General features: G+C 47.9%; 1 protein-coding gene across 1 annotated transcript in view; it reads left to right on the top strand.

Annotated features, from left to right (window-relative positions):
* The window catches only part of PLCL1 (phospholipase C-like 1), a 38,994-nt gene extending 23,774 nt beyond the window's left edge, over positions 1-15,220 (top strand). Inside the window, exon 5 of the mRNA XM_008936102.1 lies at positions 15,038-15,220. Coding sequence (XP_008934350.1) covers positions 15,038-15,220 — 183 coding nt within the window. The remainder of the gene's footprint in view (positions 1-15,037) is intronic.
* The last annotated feature ends 3,791 nt before the right edge of the window (positions 15,221-19,011 follow it).

Here is a 19,011-nt window from a genome sequence, read left to right as displayed (position 1 = left end):
TTGGTCTCTTACACATGAACTGGAGGACAAAAAAAGGGGAAAAAAAAAAAAAAAGTTGACTTTCTAAGAGAGTGCTAAAGAGGAGGAAAAGCCCAGCAAGGTCAACAACTGTTTCTTCTTGTAAATGCCAAGCTGCTTAGCTTGAAGCAGTTTATTTAAAAGTAGAGGGAAAGGTGGGGAAGGAGATGATAGGTTCAGTTTGTTCCTTACTGGACATGTGAAGGGTTTGGAGGAGCAGTGTGGGAGCACAACCCGTTCCCAAGGCCTTTGAATGCTGGAGGGTGGTGGTGAGTGCAGTGGGGGCTCCCAGCTTTGGAGCTCATTCAGAGGGCAAAGCCTGTGCTGCTGGCCCTTGGGCTGTGCCACAGGGCTTATTGCTCTGTGGGGAGATCTTTCAAGATTTTCCTGGTATGGGAGGATTTAGAGTCCTTTAAAAGATAGGGAGTCACATGATAAAAAGGTAAAAGTGCATGATTCATGTGCAAAGCTGTTCTGAACAGTGTATTTTGTAACCCAACAGAACCAAACCATTTATTTGTTAGGTAAGCAGATCCTTCTTGGACATAGCAGAGTGCTGTTCTCTGCTGATTAGGTCAGTAAATGCCTCCTTGAGCTCTCCCCCATGCTGCTCAAGGCAGTGGCTTTTGCCTTTCTTGCCCATGCCCAAAGGCAGGAACCAGCACTCTTTAATAAAGACACTTTGTCTCGGTAGATTTTGCCAGTTGTATCTGATGGAAATTCCTCAAGTTACTTCAACAGTGTGTATCAGTGTAAAAGGAGTCTAATCCCAGCCTCTCAGCAGTCCTGGTTAATCAGCTGGAATATACTGTTGTTCCTGGCTGTCAGCATTGCTCCGGGGAGGATGTAGTGAGCAGTCTCAAACACGGACAGCACGGCCTCTCTGGGTACCTGGCTGCTCCCTGCCAGCTTGTGAAGCCCTGATGGTGTTTCTGACAAGGTCTGCTTTCTTGACCAAGGAGGATTTCAAGACGTCAATTGGATTTAGAGCAAATTAAATATTCAAGTGTGTTTAAAATATACATGAAGGCCACCCAGGAGGTCTTAAATCTGCAAGTACCAAGTGCTGGCAACAGCAGGGACTAATGGGGGAAGGGAGAGCAACGGTCACCAGAGTTCACGGGTCTTGCTCCTTCATGATACTGTGAGTCTCTAAGAGACGTACTGGGGCGTGGAGTCCCAGGGTGGCTTCCCAAAGAGGAGAGACTTTGTCCTGTGTTAGTCAGTTATTTCTGGGGTTTTGTCCAATAATGTTACAGCTGGAGTGTTGGATTGGCTGGCAAGAAGTGATTGTCCAGATGCTGGGATCAGGCAGAGTCAATGCTTAACCGTCCATGGTGACACCCAGTGTCTGGGAGACCCAGGGACCTGCAGTCACTTGGCAGCTGGGGAACGGGCTGATGGCCAGAGCCATCTGAGCAGAAATGTGGGTCTCTGCCCTCTTTTCTCATTTCCTTCTTCAGCACCAGGGCTCTGCTCCCACAAGCATTTCACAACAGTATGTTTAGGGACAAGTCCCTCTTGCAGTCAGTGTCAGATTCAAGTGTAGGACTGACCAAAAATGGAGGTGGGATCCAGTGGGACCAGTGGGGTGCATGCATATGTGTGCAAACACACGTGCATGTAGATATATAGGAGGTGAGAGAGGCCATCAAATATGTTTGTGGAACAACAGTAACTTTGGGATAAAAAGAACACATTAGAGAAGTAAAAGATGGTATGAAAAACCTTGAATGGTATCTTGTCTTTGCCCATTTTCCTTGTATTTGACTAAAATAAGCCAGAGGGAGATGGGAAACAATCTTGTGCTGTGCCATTTGTTTTGAGTGATGTGACAAATTGCCAGAGGGCACAGATCAGGTGCCAGGCTGCTGGCTGTGCACGCAGGGCGAGGTGCCTCCTGTTCCAGCCGTGGTGGTGGGGGGCAGGACCAGGAGCAGGCAGGGTCGCTGTGCCTGGTGCCCCTTGTGCCAAGGCCACCTTGGCAGCGTGGGCTTTGAGCTTGTCAGAGGCTTGGCACGCAGAGGTGCTGTGTGTAGAGAACCAATTTTAGCATCACTTCACAAATGGAGGCTTATTAAGATGTTCAGATAGCACTAGTCTGCCAAAATAGCTGTCTAACTCCTTGTGTAGGCTGGCAGCTCTGTGAAGCCCCCTGCTTGGTTGGCTGTCCTGCCTCAGTTATCCCTCAGTGCCTCACTGTCATCTCAGTCTTTTCTGTGTCTTCTTCCCAGCCTCAGATGCCCCTTCCCTCAGTGTCACCCCATTTGTGCACATCATGTAAATCCTGGTAAAGCAGTGGGAAAACCACCATGTTCTGGGTCCCAATCTCCTCCAGCCTTGACCTGGCTCTCATGACTCTAAAACTGTCTCTACTTGTGATGCAGTTTGCATGAGTTCATTGCTCCCTATTCCTGCCACCTTCACCCTGGAGTAGCTCAGTGGGACCTGGCACCTCTCTGCTCCCATTGGTGGGCAGACCCCACAGTTGTTATCTCTCTTCTCTACCAACCTAGCAGGGATTTTGGCCACCAGGGTAGGAAGGCCAGCTTCTCTTGAGGGCATGTGTGTCATCAGGTCCAAGACTATGCAACTGGAAAAGTAATTAATAACATTCAGGTGATGGTGTGTGAATACAAAAAGAGTTTGTTCTCTGAATGCTGCTCTGAGCAGTAACAAGGTTATCTCCTATGAGAAGGTCATTTGAAAAATAAGCAGTTAGGATTACAACTTCCTTGAAGGTGCTCACTTTTTGAGGAAAGGAGCTACTCCTGCCCATGTGTGTGCTTGAGCACAACTGAGCTGGAAAATGGGTAGTACTAAGAGGAGGTGGAAAGGTGGCTGAATGGAATAACGTTTGTAGATGGTTCTCCACTAAAGGAGGTTTGCTTGGGTGTAAAAATAAGGTCAGTGTCGTCACCCATCCCTTGGAGGAGGAGACAGTAAAGGCCGGAACTGCAAGTGGTGCAGGAGCTTCAGCAGCTCTGCCACCATCCCCTCCCCTGCGACGGTGACATTTTCATCTGAGACAGGGATATCAAAGACTGCAGCACCCAGCGGTGGAGATAATTAACACAGCCTGGAAGGCATGGAAATCGGGAGTCTTGTTTGTGCCAATCTGACAACATGACCTCATTCAGAGGAATTACAAAGGCTGGAATGAAAGTTTAAGTTTCAGCAGAAGTTCACCCATTTCTTGCTTTTATCTGTCAATGGCGGTGCTAACAAAGGAAGGAAGAAAACAAGCAGCTGCCTCTGGGAGGTGTTAAAGATTGCTTTGCAACCCAAGCCCAGCTGCCAGCCCTGCCACAGGCACCTAAAGCAGCAAGGCAGGGTGCTGGAGGGTCCAGGTCCTTGCCCAGGCTATGGGGTGGCACCGGGCTTGTGCCCCAGGCAGCTCCCACCCCAGTGCCTGGCACTAGTGAGGTGCTTGGAGAGGCCTTTGCCTTCCCAGGTTGGCAGAGTCCTGGGGTGCCTCACCTGGCTGATCATCCGTGGCACTGAAGACCTCGGTGGTCGTCTCCTTTGCTCCCTTTTGCTCCTTGTTGATGTGGTTTCAGGGTGTTCAGTTAAGCAGTGTGGTGTTTCTCATGTGCTGAGACACACAAAATGGATCTTTCCTCTTGGACTCAGGGACTGACCTACTGCTTAGGACAACTCCAGTTACCTCTTTACGCAACTTGGAGGATTCCTGATGTCCCTTAAATAGTATATGAGAAGAGAGATTCAGTTGCATGTTTGTTTATTATTGAAAAGACACGTTACATTTTTAAATAATTTCAGCCATGGTTTAATCTCCATTATTTAGCACGCTCACTTTGCAACCTAGAATTTGCTTTTGTTGTGCTCGTCCTGTCCCTCCCCAGCTAGCTGAAGTTGCTGCTTCTTGCCCGTGCAGAGATGACACTGATGGTGGCTGCCAGGGTGTTTTGTCTTATTTGTGTTTTAAGCTTTTGAGTGCCGTTGTGAATCAGCATCCTGTGTCCTGCTAAAGATCTGGCAGAGCTGTCATTGCTTCAGGGCCAAGGAAATAGAGGTGGAGAAAACTGCCTTTGTTTTCTCCCAACCTGGGGCTTGTGTGTGTCTGAGGAATTCTACCCAAAGCCCTTGTGTTCTTCCTACACCACAAAATTCTCCGGTTCATTTAGACGCTGGTCATTGTGCCCCTGGGGAATATTTTCTGAATGGGTGTGTTTGGAGTATCAGGGGGAGATGGGGAACTGCTCTGCAGGTGGCAGGAACGTTAGGAGGATCACTTGTACACTGCTTTTCTCCAGCCTTTGCTTGTTGTTCCATCTGAATTGTGCTGTTCTCTGGGAGCTGTAACTGGTGCTAGCCTGCAAGGGTTGTGCTCAAGCATTAAGCTGTAAGCTTTGGTGTGTGCCCAAAGGCTTCACCTCTTCTCAAAGTGACCTCTGGGGTATATTTTGAGCTCATTACAGCTGCTCTCAATGGATCCCATACGGTTTCCCAGCACCTACAGACGATGGCAAGTTGAGTGCCCCTTTTGTTTTGTGTGCCAGCATCTACAAAGCCCTGCTCCCTGGGGAGGAATGGGTGTCTAATTTAAGCAAATTGCCTGAGGGAGCTCAGGGGGCAATGAAAGCTGCTGGTTGCTTCCTTGAAGCTTCCTCCTTTGCTGTTGCTGGGATGTTTGGGAGGGTTTTGCCTGGCCTCAGTCCAATCTGATAATGTGATGCTGGCCCTTGTGCTGTGCTGAAGCTAGGGGCTGGTGTGCCTCTCTAGGAATGTTGAGTCCTCCCCATCTCCCTCCAGAGCACAGGTAGGGATCCTCTGCCCACCTGCTGGGATGTGCAGAACACCATTGCTAGCCAGGACCTCTGACAGCTTCTGTGCTGGCGTGAGCACAGGAGTCAGGAGAGCTGGACTCTGACCCCAGCAGGCAGCAGTTCACCAGCATCACCTTCCCCTTCCACTGTGCCAGTCCAGCTTCCACTACTGCCTCCTGACACTGGAAAGAGAAGACATCTGTCCACACTGGTAACATATTCCGAGGGCTGTGGTTAAAGTAACATGCTGTTTAACTCAGTGGGGGTATTGATTCATTTTGTAATCTGGAGCCACCAGCACAAAGGACTAAAGTGGAGTAAAGACTTCTCTGTTAACATGGATGGTTATTGGCAACATGAATCCACTAGGAGGGCTTGGACAATTAGTCAAGAGCCACAAACTGCATTAAGTGAAATGTGTTCTGTGAGACCAGGCTTTGCAGTTATCCTTCCCCAGCGACCTTGGTAGATCCCACAAGCCCTAAACGTGGCAGGTGTTCCCAAAAACTTGCACGGGTGCAAGGCAAGTGAGAGGCCCAAGTGCTTGCAGTAAGCCTTACACTACAATGGATTGGGAAACTGCAGTCTTTGTCTGTTGTATCCTTGACAGCTGCAGTCTTCTTTTGCCTGGGTGAGATGAAATCAAGCACAAGGTGATGAACCCTGCAGGAGCTAATGGACCCTTTGCCATGGGTAGTTTCTCCAGGTAGAGGTAGGATGCATTTGGGGAGAAAAGCTGAGACAAAACCAGCAGTTCTGCTGCTGTGGCAGCTGCTGTTTATTTTTAGATCACAGAAAGAGAAAGATGGCATTGCTGGTGTCAGCTAGGCTGGGTACATGAGACAGCAGACTAAACAGACAATGTAGTCAGACTGAGAGGAGGAAGTGAATTAGGCCCATATAGTATTTTTTTTTCTCCAGCATCCTTTGTGTTGTGGATCAGACACAGGTCCTGTATTGGCAGGAGCAGCCCTGCTGATGGCTGTGGATTGGCAGAGCAGGCAGTGAGGGTCATTGCAGTTACCTGCTCTGTGTGTTCTGTTGGTGTCACCTGGGCTCCTGCTCCCTCGTGCCAGTGACCTGCTGGTGTGCTTGCTGGGGAGGAGGGGAGCCACGTGAAGGCACTGAAAAACACCTGGATTATTTTTTTAGATTTTCAAAGTGACAAAGGTAGAGGGAGTTTGACAGCTCTGCCCAAGGGGGTGAGCAGGCTGAGACCAGGCTGCCAACAGCCTCAGGAAAAGGAGCTGGCTATTCTAAATTCATCCTCTCCAACCCTCACCACTAACTGTGGGGGTAATAATACTACAGCCCTCTATCAGGCTTAAAAAGGGAGTCCAGTTTTGCCAAAAACTTTTCTTTGGCATGGCTTCGTAGCATGTTGGAAGTTATGTTTGTTCAGTTTCACTCACTGATATTTTGGGGGCACTGAATGTGCAGATGAATACTGAAGTCCCTGTCCTACACCACTTACTGTTGTGCTTGGCTCGCTCTCTTGGCTTTGTGTCTCCATTCGCATCCTTCACAGAGGGTTCTCACACCCAGCTCTGTTTGTCTGTGATCCCTCCTGATTTTCTCATCCCCTCCCAGCCATTTGTAGCCCTGTGCCTGCAGTCAGTGAGCTGCTCACAGGAATAACCCTGCCTGCTCCTGCCTGGGCTCGGTTCCACATCCGCGCTGCAAGGGCCAGGCTGGGATTCTCCCAAGGGAGGAGGCCCACAGGAGCCTCTCTGACCTTTGGCTGAGGCAGCATAAGCAGAGAAGGGGGCTCAGTTCTGCTTTTACCAAGGTCTGGTGGCCGGTCTCACCAGCAAACCCCCCTCTGACTGCAGAGGACCCGAATGACAGGGCTCGCCCCGGGCAGGGAATGTCCCCGCTGACAGGGATGAGACGGATCAGAGCCTTTGCTTAGGGGTCTTCTAAAAACCTGTTCCCTCCTAGCAGGTGGACAGCACTTTGTGTTATTTTTGTCTTTGTTCACTTAACCTTTCATGTGATTTGTTACCCTGTGGCTTGCAGCCTGGGTGGCTGTGAGTCAGCACAGAGGGCTCTGGGCGGGGTGAGGGGGTGCCAGCTATTCCCAGCCAAGCCTTCTGCTCTGGGGCTGCTTTGCACAGGTGTTTTGTTAGCTGCAAAGTGTATTTTGCTTCCTGCAACTGGTCCTTTTACCCATAAAAAAATGAAATACAAGAGAATTCTGTCCTTTCTGCCTCATTTTTCTTCCCCTTGTTTTGTTTTTCTGGGACTCTCTGGACTTCACTGGAATTACCAGATGGTGCTGGTACATGTGGGGAGCTGGGTTTTGTAACCAAAAGAGGAATAAGAAATAAATGTCTGCACATACAGCTTTGATTTCCATCTCATGGCTGCGTATCAGAAATAAATAGTGCCCCAATTTCTTCAGTCATGTGGGGGTTTCTTAGGATTGATTGTGCACTCCTGGGCTCCCAGCCAACCCTTTGATTTCAAACTTAGCACCAGAAAAAAAGGCAGGCTCCTCGTGTTGAGGGGTTGGCAGTGAGAGGCCGTGCGTTTGTGGCTGTGCTTGCAAACTGTCTGCTAGATGTAGTGCCTGAGAGACAGAGCTGCTCAGCACACGGCTAACATCAAATTAATGGCATTATTTTGGAAAGCAAATCCCTGCTGCAACACAGTTATGGACAGTAGATGTTCACATTCATTGCTTTTGACAGCCTGATGTAAGGTAATTTAATTTAAAGACTGAGATGAGCAAGAAGCAAAAGGCATGTTTAAAAAAATGAAAATAATAGCCCACTCTTTTTATATGTAAAATGCCTCCTTGATGGAATAGGTTAGTAGCCATACAGTGCAATTGATTTGCAGGAGCCCATGGATTTCAGTGGAGAGCTCTGAAGATCAATAGGGAAAAGCACGAGTGCTTCTGCCACGTAGGTAGTCAAGCAGATGCTTGACGTTAATTCCTTCTCAGGCTTTGGTCTGGGGCCAGTAGGGTTTGGGAGGGCACTTGACTGTGTTTCAGAGAGCAAGCTGGCTGTGTTTGTCCTTCGCTTTTATTTCATTAGGCAAATCCTGTAAGGGAATTACAAGTACAGACCCTCTTTCAGTGATGTGCTCATCCTGGCAAGTCAGAATCAGAAGGTTTTCTAAGTAATTGCTTCTTTGCTAATTGTATGACTGTTTTTGAGGTTCTCCTTGTATGACAGAAGTGTTTTGTTCGTTTCCACCTCCCAGACTGCCCTCAAGCTCTGCGTTTGGCTGTGCCACAGGATTTGGGAACGTGCAAGTGGTGGGCTGGCAGTTCTGTAATAAGTGGGGAGCTTTGCCCAGTGCAGTGCCAAGGGGGCTGTCTCTCAGGATTCAGCACAGCCGTTTAGATTTTAACAGCACCTCTCCAACAGCTGGAAAAGGAAGCAGAAAATACCACAGGTGTTTTCCAGGGGAGGGCCACACTAGCAAAGGCAGCCGGCGTTCCCTCTTCACAACCCCTCGTGTCACTGCCTTGTGCTCTGGGACTGATGGCTTGGCTCTGCACTGACCTGTCTCCTAGAAAACTAACCAGGCTAATGCAGAACACCTCTTTAGGTGCAGACCTTTGGGGTGAGACCCAAATGGCAAAAGGAATCAGTTCAGAAGTCTTGGAGGTCGTGTGGGAAAATGAACAATTGGCAGCTTGGTCTAGTTTGGGAGTTTAAATGGAAGTAGTTTAAAACAGATGGAACTCGTTTTCAGGTAGCCAGGATATTGTTCTTAACACACCACATTTACAGTTTCGGCATCAGGCTCCATCCCTGGTCAGAGTACCCATATGCAATCATAAAACCATTTGGTTTGCTAACAGAGTTGTGCAGCCTGTGGCAACAATGAATAATCACAATAGAGCCATGAGTGAGGTTAAGATTTGATCTGTCTTACAAGGTAAGGCCATTCTGAATCCTATTTTACCTTGTTATTTATTCTATTTATTCCCATTTATTTATTAACCTTTAATAACCTCTTCCATGTGCCTTTGCTATGGTATCTGAACACCTACTGTGGCTGCAGGGATTTGTGCCACTTCAGAGAGGACTGGATTAGTCCACTGGAACCTGCTGGCTGCTCAGGACAAGCCAGAGTGGATTTGTCTCTGTGGAGGGACTGTAATCAAGATTCTTGCCCTTGAACTGCTGCAAGCCACTTTGCTTTTGTGCAGGGAGCTCCTGGCCAGGTTGCTTTGGGGTTGTCACGTGAATTTGACCAGCCACCTGGAGTAATGCTGGGATTGTTCTCTTGCTCCTACAACTGACTGTGGTGGAGAAGAGCTCATGCTTTGTAGGTGGCGTTTGCAGAGATGATCACCCCTTGGCTCTTCACCCAGCGGTTGTCCCTGAGTTAGGTGCTTGCTGGCAGGAGGCTGCTGGCTGGGACATGTCACCTTAGGGCTGCGTGTCTTGGCAAGTTGGCGAGTGCCCTCGAGGCGGCCAGTTTGCCTGCCAGAGTGGTTTCATTTCTGAGACTTGTGCCAGCAGCAGGTGCCAAGAGGAGCTCTGTTTCCCAGCCGTTGGGAAATGCAGTGCAGCCAGGGCCGGTTCTGTGCTCCTGGTGCTTTTCCTGGGAAAAGGAGCTGGAATTCCCTTCTGCTTTCTGAACCCGCTCAGCCCCGTGTGAGAGAGACAGGCAGGAGAGCCTGGGGCCTGCATCCATATGGCTGCTACAAGAAATAAACTGAGAAGGCATGAAGTGAGGAGTGAACAGAAATACTAGGCGATCATTCCTGTTAACTATTCCTCCTTCTCCTCCCCTCTGTCTTCTTCCTCATCCTTGCTGTCCTAGGTGTCCCAGCTGCTGGCTACGATGCATTGAGCAAATCAGCCCTAGAGCTTCTGACCTCGTTGCTTGGCAGAACCTTTGATTCAATTCTAATGCTCATCTTAACCCACGTTCACCTTGTTTTTTATCACGTAACTGTGTGTCAAAGCTGCAAGTGACAATCTGTTCCACAATAGTTTCTCTTCCCTGATCTTGCTTACAGAGATTTAGCACTTAATATAACGGTGACTGCCTTTCCCTCTGTGGGTATTTTCCTTTTCAGCCATCTCAGATCTGTTCTTTGTGTGATATAACTGATGTTCAGCTCTGTTTCCCCCTTGCAAATTTTTGCTAGATCCTGCTTTGGGAAATGGGAGAGGTGGTGTCTGGCTGTCAGTAACACACTGATACACCAAAATGAGATGCTCAGTTTGACACCTGAGGTTGCTAGCAAATATTGAGGAATGTGGTGACTGGCCCCATCGAGGACTCGGTCAGATTGCCTCATCTACTCAGTGCCAAAGCTGTTGCTGTTTTCAGTCAGGTAGAAACTAGCTCCTGCATTTTATTCAGAATTGGATGTGTGGGAAGCTACCCCCAAAACCCAGATCTTAAATAATATACCAGCAGTGCCATTTAAGGGACATCTTTTCTATTTGTGGCCTTTTTGTTTTCCTGACAGGAAGTGAATTTCTGCTATGCAAGGCAAGAGTTTAAAATACATTGGCAAGTAATGTTTGGCCCCTGCTTTTCCTGTGGGGTAACCTGTTTTTGCAATCCTTTGTTTTTCAGAGTGTAATTATTATATGCTTTATGTACAATCTTTGTGTACAGTAATTTTTCATGCCAACATGTGCATTACGATCTCTATCGCAGAGAACAAAGCAAAGCTCTTGATAAACTGTATGGAGTAGTAATACAAAGGGTGGGTTTTTAAAGGCTGCATTGATACAGAAATACTCTGGCTTTGATGTACTCTGTTCTGAAACGTGGACGTATCATAATCAAATTCATGTCAATTATTCCCACATTTCACTCTGAAGGAGGCATGGAAAAATATCTGCTTTTTGTAATACGTTTAGCATAGCAGTCTAGTCATTTCATTAATAATTTCCTCCTCAGGATTACATTTACAAAGCCACGTGCAATCATTGAATTCTGTGCCTCCTTATTAATACCAAACACGCTTTCAAGTCCCATTATGACTCTCTGAAAATGCACCTTGTGCCATAAAAGCTGGCTCCACACAGGGCAGCCCAGTATCCCAGCAGCACTCCAGCACTTCTGCTTCCCAAGTCCCCTGGCACAGAGCGTTGATGCTGTTACCTTACCCAGGTTACCTCTGAGCTGCAGAGCTTGAGTTTGGTTTATTGGCCCATCTCTGGCTTTTTCAGCCAACCACCACCAGCCCCTGGAGATTTTACTTTGTGATTAAATAATAATGAAAGAGCTTGTTCCTTGGAGAAAAAGTTTTAAAATAACAGGAATATCCTGAGCGTGGCGTGGCATGGGCGGTAAGACCTCTGCTGTTTATTGTTTACTCAGCCCTTGAGCAGAGGAGAGGAAAGCTCCCATAACGTGCTGTTGGAGAACGTGTCTGGCAGGAGATAAGCAGATCACAAAATGGCCTTTGCATTTTCCTCTTGGAGCCTCTTTGAGGTTCAGCCTCCCTGCAAACACAGCCAGTTTTCAACACTGGCAAGGCTCTATTGCTCAACGTGGGATTTTCCACTTCTCCAGTAGAAAACCAAGGTGTGGGGCAACCTGTTGGTGCAGTTTGCTCCTGCTCAGGGCTGAGTGATGGCCCTCAGGGTCCTCCTGCTCCTCTCTGGTGCTGGCATGGGCAGCTGCCAGCACGGGGGCTTTGGCTCCTGCCTGTGCAGCAGCCAGCGTCCCCAGTGCTGGGCAGTGCTTTGAGACCTGTGTGTCACAGGGTGCTCTCTAGAAAGCAGAATGATAGAAATAGTGATTATCCATGTACATACCCATGCCCATATATTTGTATTTATGTAGAAATATACATGCAACTTATTTTAAAAAAAGAATATAGTGGAGTTGGGCACAAAATGGTGTCAGTTACCTAATCCACCTTCTCATTTTCCCCACCTCAGAGCTGAGGTGGTTGTTGTTGAATGTAATGAGCTGTCATCTTGACTCACAAAAACTTAGAAGCTTCATTTGGAACAAAAAAAAATAATTAATAAAAACCAACATAGTGGATTCCTCCCATCTGTGGCTATTACCAGTGTCTGTCTAGAACTGCTTGCATTTCTTAAAGCCTTTCATGGGTTGTCACTGAGACTGAGCAATATTTAAAGCCATGTCAGATTATCCCAGGTTCCTAAGTAGTATTAACCTGTCAAGGTAAAGATTTATAATCTTACAGCTGCTTGACAAGCTGCATTATTTGTACTGTAATATTAATTTGTGGTGAGGCTTCGTGGTGAGCTGTAGTTAGCTGTGTGAAAACCTGACCTTAATGTTCCCTAGCGCTAAATAAAAACAAGCCTTGATCAGTTTTTCAAGTAAAACATTCAATTAATCTCTTCTGACTTTATTTAGTGTCCTGCCAAGTGCTGAGTGTAACCTTTCTCCCAAGTATTTGTTTTCAAGAAGGCTGATGAACAGTAGCAGAAGGGAGCTAAGATGGAGAAATGCTGAAGTGGGCCATCATGATCCCTCTTTGTCTGGAAGAGAGATGCTTTGTTGGCAAGGGCAAAGAGGATTATTCTGTGCACAGAGGTGATTGCAATGACTGATTTATGAAGGTGGTTTCAATGCAATCATACTTTTCAAGTTTACTCCAGCTTCTATCCAGTATTTAGTTCGTTCAGGTGTTGACACAATTTTGCTGACATTTTTCTTAAGTGGATTATGCTCACAGCCAGTTTTTCAAAGCAAACAGATGGCTTTTCAAACAGAGCATGCCCACAGATTATTTTTTTTATGCTGTCTCTAGAATTATGACAGCTCTGTCACAGGGGGCTGGTTTGTCATTAATTTTCTTGTGACAGATGATGCAAAATCATTTTTGCTCCTTCAGCTTGCTCAAATGAACCAGCTGTTTAAAAAATACAAGGAGACTAAGACATAAATCAGTTGGTCTGTACATGAATGGAATTGCACTATTTTGATAAGTCCACTTCTGTTTTTAGATCGCTGTAAAATAAGAATATCTTGAAAATATTGGAAGTAATCTCAGGAGGAGTGTTTTTCTTTTCAGAACTCGAAGACACGTTGTGCATTGCCTCAGACAAAAATCTGTAATCTGAGTTCCCTGGTTGCTTAGGTGTGAAATCAGAATATGCATAAGGAAGAGCAGGGACACATGGGCCATGCCACAGCAGAGCCTTCTAGAAGCCATGCCCCAGGCACTGCAATGAAGGGGACACCAGGTGCTTCAGGGCTCTGGGCTGTCAGCATCACCATTTTACCTCTCTGCTGCACTGGCTCTCCCAGGTTTTGGGCTTAGTTGTCCTTGGTGCTCTGTAGGGATGTCTGCTTTGAGTTGCTTCTCGTGCTGAGGGGATTTTCCATCATTACTGATGCTGCTGTTGGATCTCCTTGTGTATGCTGCAGCGTGTCGTCCCTGTTGCTGCAGCACCAGCACCACTCCTCTGCCGTTTGCCAACAGGGAGACTGGTGTGTGCCAGGTGCTCGAGGTGGCCACGGGGCTCCTGGTCCCTGCCTGCTGCCTTTAACCAGCTCAGCCTCTGTCCTAAACGCAAGCTCACCGCTGCGTGAAATACACACTGTGTAATTTATTCTGGTATTGCTTTGTGTTTTTTTCTGCTCGCTGGATCCCAAGCTGTCTGTCTGTGTATTCCCATCAGTGTCATGCTGCCGAGACCCAAATCTCTTCAGCAGAGCTCCATTCCAGGTCACACAGAGCCACTCGGGCCGTCCCGTGCTCTTGGTTCTCCTTGCGTGGAGCTGGAGCCCCAGCGTCCGGGCAGCGATTTGCACTGTCCAGCAGGGACAAACCCATGTCCCCAGGAGATGAGGCCATCACGTTCTGGGGCACGGGCTGCCGTCCCTGCTGACGTGGTTTCCCACGTGGTGTTTACCAGCAGGACTTGCAAGCCATCATTGTTTCTTCGTTGGGAGCATTGTTTGCAGGGACTCGGGCGGTGTGAGCGCGGTGCCAGGCGCTGGCACACGGGGAAGTGTGCTCATCACTGTGGGATAAATCTGCCCTCTTAGCTCTGGAGGAAGGGAGAGCAAAGAGATGCTCCAACTGCTGGAAGGTGTCATGCTGTGGCTCGTCCAACACTGCTGGCTTGTTTTGAAAACGGAAGGAGGGTTGGTGATCAGTCACTCCTCTAGTGTGCCCCAGGTCCTGCTGTAATCTCCTGTTGTCTCCTCTGAGACCTCGTGAAGTGTCTGTGGTTGGCAGGAGGTCAGGTTAGGTTGCAGGGACGTGAGTGTGACCTTTCAGCCAGTGAAGGTATTCCTTCTGAATATGCTGTGACCAGCTGCAGTGGGTGCTGTACTTTAAGCTCTACTTTGGGCAACGTGAGGAAAAGAGCAGCTCAAGTTTTTAGTGATGCTGAATTTTAGTAACCAGATGCATCACCTGGCTTTTATTTATTTATATGCTCTAGCACCAGAATCTAGTTGCTTCATGGCACTTGAGATGCCAATATTGCATAAATATTCATCTTGGCATTTCTGAACATCAACTCCTCAATACAGACTTCATGTAGCACGTTTTCCCTGATAGTTACAAATAGGAATGACATCCAGTTTGAGTCACCTCACCTTTACACGCCCTGAGAAGATTCAGAAGCAGGCCTTAGCTCACGAAGTCTCTCATTGGCATTCACCTGCTGGAAGGTCCCAGACAGGGTGGTTCAGATGGACCCGTTAATTCCCCGTAGCGCTGCGGGACGTTGCGTTTCGTACAGATGGGCAGCCTGGCCTGTGGCTGCTGGAGGAAGGACCAAGGCTGGGTGGCAAGTCCAGGACCAAGGAGGGGTGGGTAGCCAGGGTCTCGCAGCTTGTGGAGGACTCCTGGCTGAGGTCACACAACCCTTGCCATCTGGGATCTGGTGCCAGGGTGCAAGGATGGAGCAGTGGCACAGGGAGAGGGTACAATGTGCCATCACTGGCCCATCCCTGGCAGGTCCTCAGGGCTGATTGTGGAAGAGGAAATGCCTTCCTGCTCAGGCTCCTGAAGGCCAGCCCCAAATTACCTCCCAAGGGGTGACCTGGAGGTGAGAGGAGTCTGGTGCCTGTCCCACTCCCCCTGCCCATGGTGCTGGCTGCTGCCTTCTTCACCGAGCTGGGTGCTGGGCTGCAGAAGGGGCTTCAGTCCCTTCCCTGGGGGCTGGTGTTCACCAGGGGACAGAGGAGATTTGCAACGGGACCGGGACTGTTCCGCAGCGCCGAGCAACGTGGCAGAGACGTGAGTGACGCCTGATCCCTGACTCTCCTCTCTCTGTCTGTCTGTGCATCCTCAGGGCCAGGGAGACCTCCTGAAGAACGCCAAGAACGAAGCCCTGGAGAACATGAAGCAGATCCAGCTGGCGTGCCTGTCGTGCGGCCTGAGCAAAGCGGGAAGCGGGCAGGCGGATGCCAAGTCCAAGCGGTGCCTGGAGGCCATACAGGAGAAGGACACAGGAGACGAGAACGGGAGGCTGTGAGGGGAGGCCGAGCTGCCCCCTCCACCACAGATTTCAATAACTCTTATGCCCTCTACAGGGTGTCGATAGTATTAAAATCCTCACAGCGTCAGTATTTTATTGCAGTTAATTTATCTAAGTTCAAGTCTGATAGTGAGAGTTCTAACGGAGCCAAGCTGTACGCAGGGGCCTGTGTGTGCCCACATGCAGAGCCCCCAGGCACCCTTTCATGCATTACACACACCACACCACTTCAGCCATTTGCTAAGCCCTCTACAGGGTGTCGATAGTATTAAAATCCTCACAGCGTCAGTATTTTATTGCAGTTAATTTATCTAAGTTCAAGTCTGATAGTGAGAGTTCTAACGGAGCCAAGCTGTACGCAGGGGCCTGTGTGTGCCCACATGCAGAGCCCCCAGGCACCCTTTCATGCATTACACACACCACACCACTTCAGCCATTTGCTAATTTATTCCTTTGTCATTTTTGAATAGGCCTGTTCATTCAGAAGATCAAAACAAACAGAGTACTTGTATCAGTTTTGTGCTTTCTTTTCCTCTCCAGCTTTCATCATTTAATTTATAGGTTATGTTACTGTTAAGCTGTTTAAACAAAAAAGCAAAATACAACAAACGCCACCGACAGCTGGTTTTGTGAGGGCAAGAACAGTGGCTTGCTGCAGATCCCAAAGGTGATTTTTAATGAACAATTAAAACACAGTAAATGAGATATTAAATGGTAAGAATTGCTGGATAGATTACGATTAGATCTGATGTTTCACCTGGATTTTCACAAACTGCTCCTCAGGAGACACCCAGACAGCAGGTACTAGCATAACAACCAGCTGATTTCTTTCATTCCAGTAAATCCTTGCTACCTTGTAGGTCTGCAGGACAGCTACAGTCTTTGCTGGTAGGCATTACCACGTGTAGCAATGAACATAGCTGGCCAGCCCCGGAGTCAGGAGGAGAGCTGTGAATATCCTCTGGGGATCATGAACTCTGAAGGGGAGCTTCAGGCTGTTCTGAAACACCCAGCGATGCCAGTATTAGGAGGAAGGCTTTACAGGTTTCACAAACTGTGAGCTTCACTGCAAGAGGTGTGAGGGGTCAGCTTCTGCTTGCTGCTGTCTGCTGAGGTGTTGGAGTCAGCTGGGTGAAGCGAGCAGGATCTGGCCTTTCGCTGTTGCAGTGAAGAATCGAGCTGTCCTAGAAATTTGAAGCCAGACTGCAGAACTGCTACAGATCAGAGTGTAGAGAAATAGTTTGGGGAAAGAACAGGCTACCAGCATTTTTGGGAGCAGTTACAAATAGCCTGTCACATGTTTAGGGTAGTTCTGAGACTTGGATGCCTCTCTGTGCTGCTGTAGAAGGGAGATGGAGAATGTCACGAGGCGATGTGTCCTCATCCTTCCCAGTGTCCAGCTCATGTGTGCTCACAGCATTCATTTCAATCGTTTAAGTACTGTGCTTGAGTGTAGTATTTGTGTTACCTTTAACGGGACTAAGTGTTTTATGGTTATAAAAAAAAGACTATATTTATTTAAAGCATTGCTTTTATTTTGAAAAGCTACTTTTTAAATTAATTTGATTAACAAATATGCTAATTTTCTGAACTTAACAAAAAGTAATTGCTGAAAAGTTTGACCGTTGAGTAATCTTATATAGCTATTGTGTTAAGTTATTTTTGACTTCTTAATAACACTATTATGTTCATGTTGCACATTACGGAGAGAGTAAAGCTATGAAACAACTTTGACCCATGTTTTTAAAGTGATTTAACACAGAAGGTGACCAGTGAGACTTGGATAAAGGTTGGATTAGAGTGGGTAAGTCACTAGATAAAATCCTGCTCTAGTAGGATCTGTGTTATTGCAGAAATTATAACTCAGATGCCTTAAATACCATTCCAGTAAAATTTGCCATACTCGTTCAGATTCTCTTTATCTCTCTGTTAGATTATGGGTGTGTATACAGCCTTCAGTGGGATCTGGAGAGAGGCTTTTCGGGTTTCAGGCAAGGCATAAAGCCCAGATCAATGGTGCAAGTGTGCATGTTTGTGTTTTGCCCTCCTGGATTACCTTCCTGATTTCATCATGGCTTGTGTTTATATGAAAAACAGCACTTGGCCTTCAGTATTTACAGTTAGGGAAGATGTAAACTGTTAACCTAGCACCACCAGTTGTGCTGTCTGAAGGCTGATCCTTCACCTCTCCAAAGGGAGAGGTTGTTTCAGGAAGGGCAAGTGGCTTGCCTCTTCATTTAAACCTCAGAACAGCCTCACTTTCTCCATTTAAAAGGCTATCCTAATGTCTGTAGAGGAACTGCTGGCAAAATACCTTCTAAGTCCTCCTTCCTTCTCTGATGCTATAAACAAATGAACATAAAATTATATAGGGAAGGACTTGCTTTCTGTGCTTGTATGGAAAGAGGTACTGCACAGGCTCTCACCAGAAAGATAGTGGCTGGATGGAAATCCCATAGCATGCCCACACACACCTTTCATGCCATGTTTAGCATTTTTCATGTCCAAGGTCATGCTGCATGGTATTCTGTGCCAAAATACAGGGAGCAGAAAACCTTGGGCACCCTGGATTGTCCCATGCAGCTGGGGCTGCTCCTGGCACTGGCCCCCACAGCCTGGAGCTGCTCCATTCTGCACGAAGAGGGGGCTGGCAGCAAAAGCTCTTCTCACCTTTCTCTGTGCCCCTTTGAAATCACTGAGAGTGGAAGTGGATGATAAAGTGGTAGTCGATGTAATAAAAATTCAGCCTTGAAGGGGAGAACACAAGAAAAAATCATATCCAGCATCAACAGCAGCAACACACAGGGGGCTGCCTGGCTGGCCTCTCGTGTCTCCTGACATGCCTGGCTTCTGGCAGTGGCACACCAACGTCCTCCAGGCCCTGTGCTGGTGTGATTTGCCTGCTGTCCCACCGGAATGGGGGGATATTACCTCTGTCATTTCCAGGGGAGTGATGTCAGGAAAGGGCTACAGGTGTTTGCAGTTGTTTACAGTGTGTTTTAACAACTAGAAATTGGAGAAGCCCTCAGGGACTGGTGTGGGGATGTGTCTGCCAGAGTGAATACAGGAGTGAATCTACCTGGGTTCTTGTTCCAGCTCTGCCACCGAGTCCTGCCTCTTTACAGTCTATTTTCCCTCTGTCTCTCAGCTGTAAGTTAAGACTGATGATGTTTTCCTTCCCAGGCACAGATTAGTTTACACATTTCTGAAACCCCTTTGAGTGTGCTGGTGCTCTCAGGAGAACATCCAGGCACTGTGCATGGGCTGTCCTGTGACACCAGCATGTGCCAAGTCCTTCCACCCCTGGTGAGCTCAGGTGGGCCAGCACATGCTCAGGGTACATGCTCCATGTGCTTCTGTGGCTATCCTCTACCAAACTGCACCTTTGGTCAGCATGGCAGAGGGGCAGCCACCTCAAGGTTGTTAAATTCCTGCAGATTTCCCAAGTAAAGATGGGGTGAGTGGCTCAAAGAGGCCCCAGCAGCACCTTCCCTGGGGCTCGAGCCTGCAGCATGACCTCTGCCTGCACGTTAGGCACCAGCACCCACCAGAGAAAGGTGGGTACAGAGGTTTCACTCGGATTTTGCTTCTTACATCCATGAAGGAATCCAGCCCTGAAGCATGGGAAGAAGCTGTTCACAGACCTGATCAGTCTTAGATCATCAGGAATAATTTGTACCAGATTTTACCACTGGGACTGGCCCCTTTCCCCTCCCTCTCCTGAGAGCATGAGATAAAGCACCATGCTGTTCTGCTGCTTTCTGTATCATTTTTCATGCATTTTATTC

Source organism: Merops nubicus, unplaced genomic scaffold (genome assembly GCF_000691845.1).
Source record: "Merops nubicus isolate BGI_N331 unplaced genomic scaffold, ASM69184v1 scaffold9312, whole genome shotgun sequence".
Classification (NCBI taxonomy): domain Eukaryota; kingdom Metazoa; phylum Chordata; class Aves; order Coraciiformes; family Meropidae; genus Merops; species Merops nubicus.
Note: the sequence above shows the minus strand (reverse complement) of the source record. Positions and strands in the feature narration are given on the sequence as shown.